At 45.6% G+C, this 13,296-nt stretch overlaps 1 protein-coding gene across 1 annotated transcript in view; it reads right to left on the bottom strand.

Moving 5' to 3' along the window:
• fcho1 (FCH and mu domain containing endocytic adaptor 1) overlaps positions 1-12,422 on the bottom strand; it is a 42,743-nt gene extending 30,321 nt beyond the window's left edge. Inside the window, exons 1-2 of the mRNA XM_039002464.1 lie at positions 12,317-12,422; positions 122-172 (exon numbers count right to left, since the gene is read on the bottom strand). Coding sequence (XP_038858392.1) covers positions 122-148 — 27 coding nt within the window. The 5' untranslated portion in view covers positions 149-172; positions 12,317-12,422. The remainder of the gene's footprint in view (positions 1-121; positions 173-12,316) is intronic.
• Positions 12,423-13,296: the final 874 nt, after the last annotated feature.

Genomic DNA, 13,296 nt, shown 5'->3' with positions numbered 1-13,296 from the left:
GCCAAATAAAAAAAAACTATGTCTAATCGTTACATAACCCTATCCTTGACTGCTGGTTTTCATCTCTCCATGTTGAGCTGCCAATGATCCTCATAGAATACAATACATCAAATAGACTCACCCAGAAGTTGTTCTTGAAGAACGCCATCTTCACTCAGAGTTTTATAGGGATCTGTAATTACGTGAGAGGGGAGGAAACCATTAGAGACAGGACAGAAACGAGGTTACAGCCCTCAGCTCTCCTCTGTATCAGTGACCAGAGTCAGCCGGTGGCACTGAACCAACATTCACAACAATAATGAGACAACTCTACAAATTAATTGTTGTTTTCCCTGTGTTGAACTGCTATTGATCTCTAGCTGTGGGCTGAATCGCCCCTTGTACAGACACTGTAACAATAAATTGGGCTACGTGAAAAGCCTACTATTAAAAACAAGCTGATGTAGGCAAGGCAACAATAAGACACATTTAGTTTAATGAAGACCAGTGTCCCGAGGGGACAGCCAGGGTTTAACAGTTCACTTCAAAGAGACGGAGAGGCTGACACAGGGAGGAGAGGGAAGAGAGAGAGAGAGTGAGGGAAGAGAGAGAGCGAGGGAAGAGAGAGAGAGCGGGGGAAGACGGAGAGAGCGGGGGAAGACGGAGAGAGCGGGGGAAGACGGAGAGAGCGGGGGAAGACGGAGAGAGCGGGGGAAGACGGAGAGAGCGGGGGAAGACGGAGAGAGCGAGGGAAGACGGAGAGAGCGAGGGAAGACCGAGAGAGCGAGGGAAGACCGAGAGAGCGAGGGAAGACCGAGAGAGCGGGGGAAGACCGAGAAAGCGGGGGAAGACGGAGAGAGCGGGGGAAGACCGAGATAGCGAGGGAAGACCGAGAGAGCGAGGGAAGACCGAGAGAGCGAGGGAAGACCGAGAGAAGACCGAGAGAGCTCTGACAGAGCCACCAAGGAGAGTGTGCCCTATCAAAATGAATAAAAATCTCTACAGTGTGATCACTCAGTTTGTCTGTGTGTGCAGTAGAGTTGAGAGGCTACGGGTCTCTAGCCAATAGCCATATCTCTAATACCATCCCCCAGAGTCACCTCCCAGAAGGTATACTAAGGTAAGGTCACACACAAAGAGCCTCCACAACACAATGAATCAACAGGAACCATGGTCTCTTCTCTGACTGTGAAGTGAGAATTGCGACTATGGGTTTCTATGGGAAGGGATTATGGGCTTCTATGGGAAGGGACTATGGGAGGCAGGAGGAAACATAGCAACAGCTGCACATACACCCTCTGACCCCCTATAGCGTTTCTCCACCCACCCACACTGCTGTGGGGGATTTCATTCCTGCTCAAGTAGCTCCTAGCTCTCTGCTCATCATGAATAATAGTAGCCGGAAGAGCTTCCAAGCACATAGCAAAGGTGAATGAGTGTGAGCGCGTACAAGTGAGTGTGTGTGCGTGAGTGTGTGTGTGGTGACCCTGCAGTCCCAGTGTTTCCCCAGGGCAGGCCTGGTTGTGGGTTCCTATTATTCTGCTGAGAGGACAGAGGGCTTTATCTTTGCTGGCACAGAGGAGCGGCTGGCCCTAGCTCAGGCAGAGCGACTTGGTGTTCGACAGGGGAACACACACGAAAAGCGCTCTCTCTCTCACACACACCTCCCCTCTCACACCACGTTAATTAACTCAGTGCTTGGAGTCGTTTGGCAGCGTGGCTCAGGGCTGAAAGTGAGACGCCGCAGCCAGCTACCAAGTACCCACTCTGTTCTACGCAACACAGACCAAGGGTGATCGAGAAGAGGAGACGTGGCAGTGATGGAATCAGTAAGACAGAGGGATCACACAGGGCTGCTGGCTTCACACAGGGCTGCTGAGGAGAGACTGATGAGTGGCTAGAATAGATGACATTCAGCTAACTTGATCAGGATTCAACCTGACCTTTACAGAATCACACCTCTACTCAGAGGTAAACAAAGACTACAACAGTGTTGTGCATTGGGATTCCTCTGGTTAATTACTATTCCAAAAGAACTGAGGCTGAAGCGGATCATGGTGGGCTGCTGTGGAAGTTGCTGTGGTGGAACCATATGGTACACGCTGAGTCATTGAGACTCAGAGGGTCAGAGCGAGAGAGAGAAGCATTCTCCACAGCCGAGAGCCTCAACAGATGTGGGTGGACTGATAAGGAATATGATTAAAAAAGCACATTTAAATTTAAAAAAAGATATTTTCGGGTAAAGTAATGGAAAGCACCCAGGAATACCTTGTGGGTTAAAGGATACACTTGACTGGACACAATAATAGGCTAGCCAGCCTAGCATATGTCCAGTAGGCCTAACGTTCGTTCCTTTCGGTGTCTTTACAGCTCAGTATTAGTGAGTTTATACAGTAATGCGTCATGTTACCTCCACCCTGGACTGAGCTGGGCTGGGCTTCTGCCGGTTCCTCTGCTGATTGTGAGAGAGTGGCAGACAGGCTAGTGGTGGTTGAGTCTAGGACCACAGCCAGGGCTGCGCTAGGCTATCACCAGCATACAGCAGTGGAAAAGAAGCCATATCAGCACAGAGCCCAGGCTCTAGTCTAGATGACCTGCCATGAAAAACTAGGGCTTAAAAAAAAGGCATTTCCAGTCCCCACCACCAACTGTCCCTTCCTCTTGTTTTGACAGTAAATAACTGGCATTTCTCCATCCATATTCAGCCTCCCTCTCTTTTCACTGTGATGGAGGTCATTGGAGTGGGGCTACTGGCAGATTCTTCTCTCTGGGTTGACAGTTCAGCAGAGGCTCCTGCATTCTCCTTATATCCCCACACCACCCTCTTTCAGCTCATCTCTGTTAGGGCATGAGGCTGGGAGGGAATTGACTTACTCCCACAGCCATCTTCATTGACAAATGGCAACCCCAGAGATCTACCTCCTCCATCTTGGCGAAGAGAGAAAATGGGTAAAAGTAATGACACGTCCAAGAATCGATTAAAGATGGTCTGCTAGGGTCTTAACGGTCCCATGTGTCACTGGCAGCAGAGGAAGTCAAGAAGAGAAAGACAGGGTGGGTAGGTGGAGGATGAAACAAGAGAAAAGTAAGAGAACAGAGGGGCCTAAGGCTTTGACAGAGAACAAACTACGACGAGGTGAACAAGAGAAATGGAAGAGAACTGAAGAGAGAGCAACCACCAATCAACACACTCTCCTACACTAAATAACAGAGATACAGCAGTAGAGCTCTAAAATGCATGTGATGATTGCAGTGACCTTTAGATACATCTTCTCTCTCAGGTCTAACACATCTATAACGTGTCTCGCCAAACTTTCGTAACTGTAGGTGTTTTCCAAGAACAGCGACAGGGAGAGTAGCTCCTGTAGCTAGTCTGTCACACTGTCCTTCATCAAACCTGATGTGGCAGGGAGCGGAGCAGAGGTAATTCCGTCAGACCCATTTTGCAGTGCCCACTACCCACTAAAAATCTATGTACAGTGTGTGCAAATCTAGAAGAGTAGGGCGGTAAGTCAATAAATAGGCCATGGACGCAAAATAATTACAATTTAGCATTAACACCGGAATGACAGATGTGCAGATGATGATGTGCAAGTAGAAATACTGGGGTGCAAAAGAGCAGGAGGGTAAGTAGCAATATGGGGATGAGGTAGTTGGGTGTGCTATTTACAGATTGGCTGTGTACAGGTACAGTGATCGGTAAGCTGCTCTGACAGCTGATGCTTAAAGTTAGAGAGGGAGATATAAGACTCCACCTTCGGTGATTTTTGCAATTCGTTCCAGTCATTGGCAGCAGAGAAATGGAAGGAAAGGCGGCCAAAGGAAGCGTTGGCTTTGGGGATGGCCAGTGAAATATACCTGCTGGAGCGCGTGCTACGGGTGGGTGTTGCTATGGTGACCAGTGAGCTAAGATAAGGCGAGGCTTTACCTAGCAAAGACTTATAGATGACTTGGAGCCAGTGGGTTTGGCGACAAATATGTAATGAGGGCCAGCCAACGAGAGCATACAAGTCGCAGTGGTGGGTAGTATATGGGGCTTTGGTGACAAAACGGATGGCACTGTGATAGACTACATCCAGTTTCCTGAGTAGAGTGTTGGAGGCTATTTTGTAAATGACATCGCCGAAGTCAAGGATCAGTAGGATAGTCAGTTTTACGAGGGTGTGTTTGGCAGCATGAGTGAAGGAGGCTTTGTTGTGAAATAGGAAGCCGATTCTAGATTTAATTTTGGATTGGAGATGCTTCATGTGAGTCTGGAAGGAGAGTTTACAGTCTAACCAGACACCTAGGTATTTGTAGTTGTCCACATATTCTAAGTAGGAACTGTCCAGAGTAGTGATGCTAGTCGGGTGGGAGGGTACGGGCAGCAATTGGTTGAAGAGCATGCACTTAGTTTTACTAGCATTTAAAAGCAGTTGAAGGACTCGGAAGGAGTGTTGTACGGCATTGAAGCTTGTTTGGAGGTTTGTTAGCACAGTGTCCAAAGAAAGGCCGGATGTATACAGAATGGTGTCATCTGCGTAGAGGTGGATCAGAGAATCACAAGCAGCAAGAGCGACATCATTGATATATACAGAGAAAAGAGTCGGCCCAAGAATTGAACCCTGTGGCACCCCCATAGAGATTGCCAGAGGTCCGGACAACAGGCCCTCCGATTTGACACACTGAACTCTATCTGAGAAGTAGTTGGTGAACCAGGCAAGGCAGTCATTTGAGAAGCGAAGGCTATTGAGTCTGTCGATAAGAATGCGGTGTTTGACAGAGTCGAAAGCCTTGACCAGGTCGATGAAGACGGCTGCACAGTATTATCTGTTATCGATGGCGGTTATGATATCGTTTTGGACCTTGAGCATGGCTGAGGTGCACCATTGACCAGCTCGGAAACCAGATTGCATAGTGGAGAAGTTCTGGTGGGATTCGAAATGGTCGGCGATCTGTTTGTTAACTTGGCTTTCAAAGATTTTAGAAAGGCAGGGCAGGATGGATATAGGTCTGTAACAGTTTTGGTCTCCCCATTTGAAGAGGGGGATGACCGCGGCAGCTTTCCAATCTTTGGGGATCTCAGACGATACGAAAGAGAGGCTAGTAATAGAGGTTGCAACAATTTTGGGGGATCATTTTAGAAAGAGAGGGTCCAGATTGTCTAGCCCAGCTGATTTGTAGGGATCCAGATTTTTCAGCTCTTTCAGAACATCAGCTGTCTGGATTTGGGTGAAGGAGAAGCGGGGGGGGGGGGGGGGGGGGGCTTGGGCAAGTTACTGCAGGGGGTGCTGAGATGTTGGCCGGGGTAGGGGTAGCCAGGTGGAAAGCATGGCCAGCCGTAGAAAAATGCTCATTGAAATTATCAATTATTGTAGTTTTATCGGTGGTGACAATGTTTCCTAGCCTCAGTGCAGTGGGCAGCTGGGAGGAGGTGCTCTTATTCTTCATGAACTTTACAGTGTCCCAAAGTTTTTGGAATTAGTGCTACAGGATGCAAATTTCTGTTTGAAAAAGCTAGCCTTAGCTTTCCTAACTGACTGAGTGTATTGGTCCCTGACTTCCCTGAAAAGTTGCATATCGCAGGGGATATTCGATGCTAATGTAGAACGCCACAGGATGTTTTTGTGCTAGTCAAGGGCAGGCAAGTCTGGGGTGAACCAAGGGCTATATCTGTTAGTTCTACATTTTTTTGAATGGGGCATGCTTATTTAAGATGGAGAGGAAAGCACTTTTAAAGAGCAACCAGGCATCCTCTACTGACGGGATGAGGTCAATATCCTTCCAGGATACCTGGGCCAGGTCGATTAGAAAGGCCTGCTCGCTGAAGTGCTTTAGGGAGCGTTTGACAGTGATGAGGGGTGCTTGTTTGACCGCGGACCCATTACGCACGCAGGCAATGATCGCTGAGATCCTGGTTGAAGACAGCAAAGGTGTATTTGGAGGGCAAGTTGGTCAGGATGATATCTAAGAGGGTGCCCATGGTTACGGATTTAGGGTTGTACCTGGTAGGTTCCTTGATAATTTGTGTGAGATTGAGGGAACCTATCTTAGATTGTAGGACGGCCGGGGTGTTAAGCATGTCCCAGTTTAGGTCACCTAACAGTACGAACTCTGAAGATCGATGGGGGGCAATCAATTCACATATGGTGTCCAGGGCACAGCTGGGGACTGAAGGGGGTCTATAACAAGTGGCAACGGTGAGAGACTTGTTTCCGGAAAGGTGGATTTTTAAAAGTAGAAGCTCGAATTGTTTGGGCACTGACCTGGATAGTATGACAGAGCTCTGCAGGCTCTCTCTGCAGTAGATTGCAACTCCGCCCCCTTTGGCAGTTCTATCTTGTCGGAAAGTTTTATAGTTAGGGATGGAAATTTCAGGATTTTTGGTGGCCTTCCTAAGCCAGGCTTCAGAAACGGCTAGGACATCCGGATTGGCGGAGTGTTCTAAAGCAGTGAATAAAACAAACTTAGGGAGGAGGCTTCTAATGTTAACATGCATGAAACCAAGGCTTTTACAGTTACAGAAGTCAACAAATGAGAGCGCCTGGGGAAAGGGAGTGGAGCTAGGCACTGCAGGGCCTGGGTTAACTTCTACATCACCAGAGGAACAGAGGAGGAGTAGGATAAGGGTACGGCTAAAGGCTATACGAACTGGTCGTCTAGTGCGTTCGGGAACAGAGAGTAAAAGGAGCAGATTTCTGGGCACGGAAGAATAGATTCAAAGCATAATGTACAGACAAGAGTATGTTACGATGTAGCCTACATGCAATCATTGATTGCCCTATTCACTAGCTTGATGTAATGTGGTGTTGCTGCATCAATTCTGACATCATTACTAGAACACCATCAAGCTGTACACACATGAACAACCCTCTGCTTGTGTAAAATGCTCTCTCCCTCCACTACCCAGGCAGCAGCAGAATCATCAGGCAGAACCAAAGTATGCTCTCCTCACTGCCCTTCCATTGGAGCTGAATGTGTTGTTGTCCCTGTAGCATATCGTAGGGTCCAGGACTGTCTAAGACACTGAGCCGGCCTGCCAGGCATCACTTCCAGCAGAGACAGACCCGCCACTGAGCAGAGCATGACATCATGGTGAGCACTGGCAGTCCATTCAGAATGAATGGATGTCTGTGTACAAGGCATCAAGGGCGTAACAAAACATTCAAAACAACAACACACAAATAAATACATTTGCATAGTCCAGCTGCTAATTGAGACATGAAAAAAACCGAATATGTAGATCCAAATGTCTACACAAGAAGGCTCTCTCTCATCTCCTACACAGTATTTTATTTTGGGTCACCATGTGCTTTTGGGCGACCCAGATTAGAAACATAATTGATAACATGAGGTGCTGAACAACATCAGAGCTCTCCTTCTCTTCTACTGCAACACAAACAGCAACATCCATATTATATGGAATTACGCTAAATAGATTTGACATCACAGTAGTCAGCCACCATGTCAACAACATGTGATGCATTTCGACCCGACTTGGTAATCCTTATATTGAGCTCCCCTTAGTTATCACTGGTCCACTTAGCAGAGCTTGAAGTGGACCAGTAACCCAGAATAGAGTGAGGTCTGTTCCTGCAGCCAGCAGCCATCCCCATAGTGGATACTGGTGGCCAGCGAGCTCCATCTGCTAGAGACCCTATGCTTAGCAGCGTGGCCAGCGGCTGCACAGGCCCAGGCACTGCCTCCTGCCTCCCGGCTCTGCCCTGCTTGGCAAGATCAAAGGGAGGCCACGGCCAGCGGCTCCGTAGCCTACATTACAGGCAGGGGATCTCCATAATTAATTAATACAGCATACAGTATCACAATACTGTGTGGGTGAGCTGAAAAGGGAGAGAGAGGGAGCCAGCTAGATCATGAGGACAGAAAATCCTTAAAGGGATACTTCGGGAATTTTGGCAATGAGGTTCTTTATCTATTTCCCCAGAGTCAGATGAACTCTGACTCTGGGGAAGTACATAAAGGGCCTCCTTGACAAAATTCCGAAGTATCCCTTTAAGGATCAATTGAGATGCTTCTTTTCCCCGGTGACATAAAATGTGTGATTTGAGTGCTCCGATTGCTGAGCGGAGTTAGCCCCCCGATATTGATGTGGTATTTTCCTCGCAGGCTGAGGCGGACGGCTCTGCAGGAAGGCTATGTTCAGAATTTGAGCTAATCAACAGCCCAACACAGAGAGACACACAGTCATTTCAAATCTAAATGCAAAGTAGGGCTCTTACTCCCCCTGACCTTGCCTTTCTGCTCTCCCTCCTTGCTGCTCCCAGAACAGAACAGAGACACATCTGAAGCCTGCCGCAATGATAGCCCAGTCCAACACCATCCATCACCTAGCCTCGCCTCAGCCCCTGAAAGGCTGCGATGCGTTTCTGTTCGGTTCTGGGAGGAGAGCTAGCAGGGACCTGATGATGGCAGCGGGTAGAGAGAGTGGCTGCTGAGGTGCCAGCCTGGCCCCAGATCAACAGGCTGATGGGGGTCAAAGCAAAGCCTCCTCTGTTCAGCTCTGTGTTATCTCCAGCATTAAGGGCCTACCTGCTGCTGCCTGAGAGACCAGCAGCAGCAAGCAGCACTCAACTCAAATCTCCATAATGAAAAGCTAACAAAGACAGAAAGGTAGGTCGAGTTTTCAGAGTGCAACTCATAAATAAACATTCCTTTTCGAAATATAAAATGCTTAGTGAAATACATACCTAACTACTCAAGAAGTCAACTGGCAAGAGGCCATGGTACATATTTCTTCATCTAATTGAAACCTCTCCACTTCACATCTCTTCATTCCCAGTCCCACCCATATGGAGCGATTTCAGTGCCAACAGAAATTGTATTTGAATTATTTTGTATTAGGATATTGAATTAGAATTTCATATTTTAAATTTGTAATGCACAAATTGAATCATTGAATTTGTAAATTGAACTTGCATTTCATGATTTGGAATTTACTTGAATATTGCGTTCACTTTAAAATTCAGTTTAAATTAAATTCAATATTCAAATTCAACATTTATATAGGCCTATTCAGTTTCAATACGGTAGATATTGCATTCAATGTCTGTGTATCAAGTTCACAAACTATCATTTCAAGTTTGTCAAAGTTTCATATATTCAACTTCTCAGATGCATTCAGATTCAGGTTTCAAATTCAGATTCAAAACCAGAGACAACAAACATGCTGATACTTTGCCAGCCAGGAAAGGGAGAGGGGAATAGATAGAATCAAACGCTAACTGTGGTAAACAGAAACTTATGGTGATTTCTGAAGCCAATGTGGCATATTGAATTTATTTTCTTACAATGAATTTGGCCCTAGCATTTGAACCGTTTTGGCTATGAGTTATTATGACCCCATTCCTGAAAGCTAAGACTCCGGAACCTTCTGTTCCCCTCTATGATGATTACAGGCTACATTAGAAGGCAGTGTCACAAAAAAACTACATTTGACCCACATAAGAATATAGTTTAAATGCTCTGTCATAGCCCTTCTAATGATACCCTTTCCACTCCCTATTTAATTTTGCTCTTGTGACTGACTGGGTTCGTACCAGGTCTCTTGCATGTCACAAGACTCTGTTAGCCCACTTAGCTAAAGCCTATAGGGAGAAGTTCAGGAAGTTCATGTAAAGGACAACCCGCTGCTTGCTTAACAAGTAAAGCTTCCCCCTGATTCAGCTCATACCAAGACTCGAACTCAGGACCTCTGCCTCGTAAACACACATGACCACCATCCTTAAGCATTCTAATCCACCACGCTACTGAAAAAATCCTTCGTCAATTGCGCAAGGAGCGACACATCAGGCCGATGAGTGAGTTTCACAGATCCCCATGTGTTACATTCACCCCCTTAACTTACTCCACAGCGACCCCAGTGGTTGAACCAGCTCAACTGTAGAGTCCAGTGGCACCACTGTAAAGGACGTCATGCCTGAAATGCGAGACGCTCTGTTCCATTTTTAGCCCAACTAGTCTAACAAGTTTGTTTTGTGTGCAAAAGTATCATTATCTGGCAAATAATGGGGGCCTCAAGGAAACAATGGGCCAGTGTGGAGGCCTGGAGGAAAATAATTGATTGTGTGGAGGCCTGGAGGAAAAGAATGGGTCGGTGTGGAGGCCTGGCGGAAAAGAATGGGTCGGTGTGGAGGCCTGGCGGAAAAGAATGGGTCGGTGTGGAGGCCTGGAGGAAAAGAATGGGTCGGTGTGGAGGCCTGGAGGAAAAAAATGGGTCGGTGTGGAGGCCTGGAGGAAAAGAATGGGTCGGTGTGGAGGCCTGGAGGAACAAAATGGGTCGGTGTGGAGGCCTGGAGGAAAAGAATGGTCCGGTGTGTTAGAAATGCCAGGGCTATGGGCCTCCTGAGTGGCGCAGAGGTCTAAGGCACTGCATCGCAGTGCAAGAGGCGTCACTACAGATCCGGGTTCGATCCCGGGCTGTATTGCCACCGGCCGCAACCGAGAGACCCCTGAGGTGGCACACAATTGACCCAGTGTCGTCCGGATTAGGGGAGAGTTTGACCGGCTGGTATGTCCTTGTCTCATCGCGCTCTAGCAACTCCTTGTGGCAGCCGGGTGCATGCACGGTGATTTTGGTACACGAGCTGTACGGTGTTTCCTCCGACACATTGGTGCAGCTGGCTTCCAGGTTAAGCGAGCAGTGTGTCAAGAAGCAGTGCGGCTTGGTCATGTTTCGGAGGACACACTCTTCTCGACCTTCGCCTCTCCAGAGTCCGTACGGGAATTGCAGCGATGGGACAAGACTGTAACTACCAATTAGATATCACAAAAAGGGGTAAAAAATAAATAAATAAATGCCAGGGCTGATTTTTGGTCCCACTCCGACGGCTGGTTTGAAGTCTCTGGCATGGGTGGTCATTATAAGATTATTGGTCCTGTGACTTGGATGGGTCTCTTCATGGAGGAGGTCAAAGGGGGGTGAAGTGTAACACAGGTGGTTCGGTGACCACACTCGTGTGATGAGTAACTTGTCTGAGACATGACAAGTTGCATTATCTGGTGCACAGGAGACCTGGGTTACAACCCCATCAGTTAAACTAACACGTCGTCATCTCTCAGCCAAGGTTGCTCATCACATAGCCTCACGAGCGACCTGACCCCACGAGCTTACATGAATGGTTCGCTACACATAGTAATCAGTTTGGTAATTACGAGGCTAACACAGTGGGCTAACACAGTCTTGTGACATGCAGGAGACATGCAATATTCATTCAATTCCGTTTCAAATCACGAAATACAAGTTCAATTTATGAATTCAATGACTCAATTTGTGCATAAAAAATTCCCAAATATTACATTCAAATCCAATATCCTAATACAAATTATAAAATTCAAATACAATTTTTGTTGCCACTGAAATCGCTCCATACACCCACACCGTTGACTCACTACTCTCTCACACAGCAAATTGCAAATCTGGATACAGAAACACAACATCAACTGAGCATTCATTAACCTCTCCTATAGCATTTTCATATAGCCTGGTTGGTTTCGAACCAACTATTGAATAGGAGCTTATGGCATTACAACTTTTACTTTGAGAAGGTTAGAACACAATTGGGGAACAAGTGTCAATGTGGAATTTTACTTCCATTATCATCATGTTCAAAATGTTACATAGGGTATTCCATACAACGTTAAATAGAAAACCTGGCAATTTCTGGGGCAGTTTGACCTTTTATAAACATCTTTGACCTTTTATAAACATCATGGTCATTCGATAAGTCTTTCTACGGTCATTGATGTCATTGCTGTTGACATCTTGGACTATCCCAGGAGGATATGATTCTACCAAGATGAATACAAGCGATTGTATACTCATTGTATAAAAAAGTGGTTTTAAAACCCCCTGACAAACACCAGTCAGAAGTGACTTTTAGCCAAGTGGCTCATGATCAAAATAAACATTTTCAAAACATTCGATTTGATGAGAGTCTAATTACGTTGCAGTATCTTTATAATGATACTTTATAATGCATCCAATCAATTGTTGTTGTTTTTTACTCTCAAAAGTATTACCTGGCAGCTTTGCAAACTGAGTACAGTTTTTCTAAAGTAATTAGCAATTAAAGTGACGAATTAACAAAAATAACAAGTAAAGCATAATCTATATTTCTGACATTTCTGATAATGTAATAATATAACATTCACCAAAATCCAGTTACAGTTAGAGATGTTGGCAGCAAGCTCAGCTCAAAAACGTTATTCGTTGTCTGCTAACGTTACTGAATTCTACATTGTCTCCTGTCATACTGCTGAAGTCGGCATTATGCACTTCCTCGTGCTAGTTATAAACCAAGCTATTTTTCAGGACGTAGCCTAAATAATGGTTCATTACCTGTATGTATTTTCTGGAAAACCTTTATAGTACATTTTCCATCCTGAGTCATTCACCTGTCCAGCACCAGCCGTACGGTGAAGCCTGCCCAAAGTGATTTGATAGTAGGCACTAGGGAAGTGGCACAAATTCTCTGGGCAGATTTCAGTGTGCGCGCAAATTCCCACCCATCTCTGTCTCCATTGGTTGACATACTTTTCAATCAAGCCTAGGGGGAAGAATGTGTTGTAGGCATAGCAACCATTTGGAGGCAGGTCTTCTAGAATTTCTATGCGCCAATTGGATTACATTCTTTTATTTTAACGATGACGCCCACCTGTTAGTTTGAGGCTGTATTTGCCAATGTGGGCTTCAATCAATAAGACTGACGTATTGAAAGCAAGATTAAAGATGGCATCCTTAATTGAAACAATAACAAAGCAGTTACCCTGCCTGTGTTTTAGTAAATAGTTTTGGTAAAGAGCTGAGAGTTGGGCCTGGAGAAATGCTCTCCAATTCAAAGTGAAAGCTATGTGTGCAAGGACTGACCATCCATGATATCACAATTATAGTTTTAATCATGTTTTGAGGCTTTACACTTGACCCCCTTCCCCAATACTTGTGTAAATATTGTAATATAAATTATGTATTACACTTGAGCTAAAAGGTTTCTTCTATTCTGCCATTTTTATGTTCGTATTCTTATTTTTTACTATTTGTTGTAGTTGTTGCATTGAAAGAGAAGGAACCTTAAGGTAAGGATTTAGTTGGATGATGTATACCATGCATTTTCTGTACATGAGACTTAATAAAACTTGAAACTATACAGTGTTTGTTTACATGTATTTTGTTCACAAATATTGGAGCATAACACGCTCATATTTTGGGTTCTGATGGAGTACGACAGTTGAACTAAGTTCATGAGGCATTTATAAGTTATATTCTTCAAGAACCAATGGGTATATATCATTAATTTATACGTCAAAACATTTATGTAGAAA

The sequence above is a fragment of the Salvelinus namaycush genome, chromosome 10, assembly GCF_016432855.1.
Source record: "Salvelinus namaycush isolate Seneca chromosome 10, SaNama_1.0, whole genome shotgun sequence".
In the NCBI taxonomy this organism is placed as follows: domain Eukaryota; kingdom Metazoa; phylum Chordata; class Actinopteri; order Salmoniformes; family Salmonidae; genus Salvelinus; species Salvelinus namaycush.
Note: the sequence above shows the minus strand (reverse complement) of the source record. Positions and strands in the feature narration are given on the sequence as shown.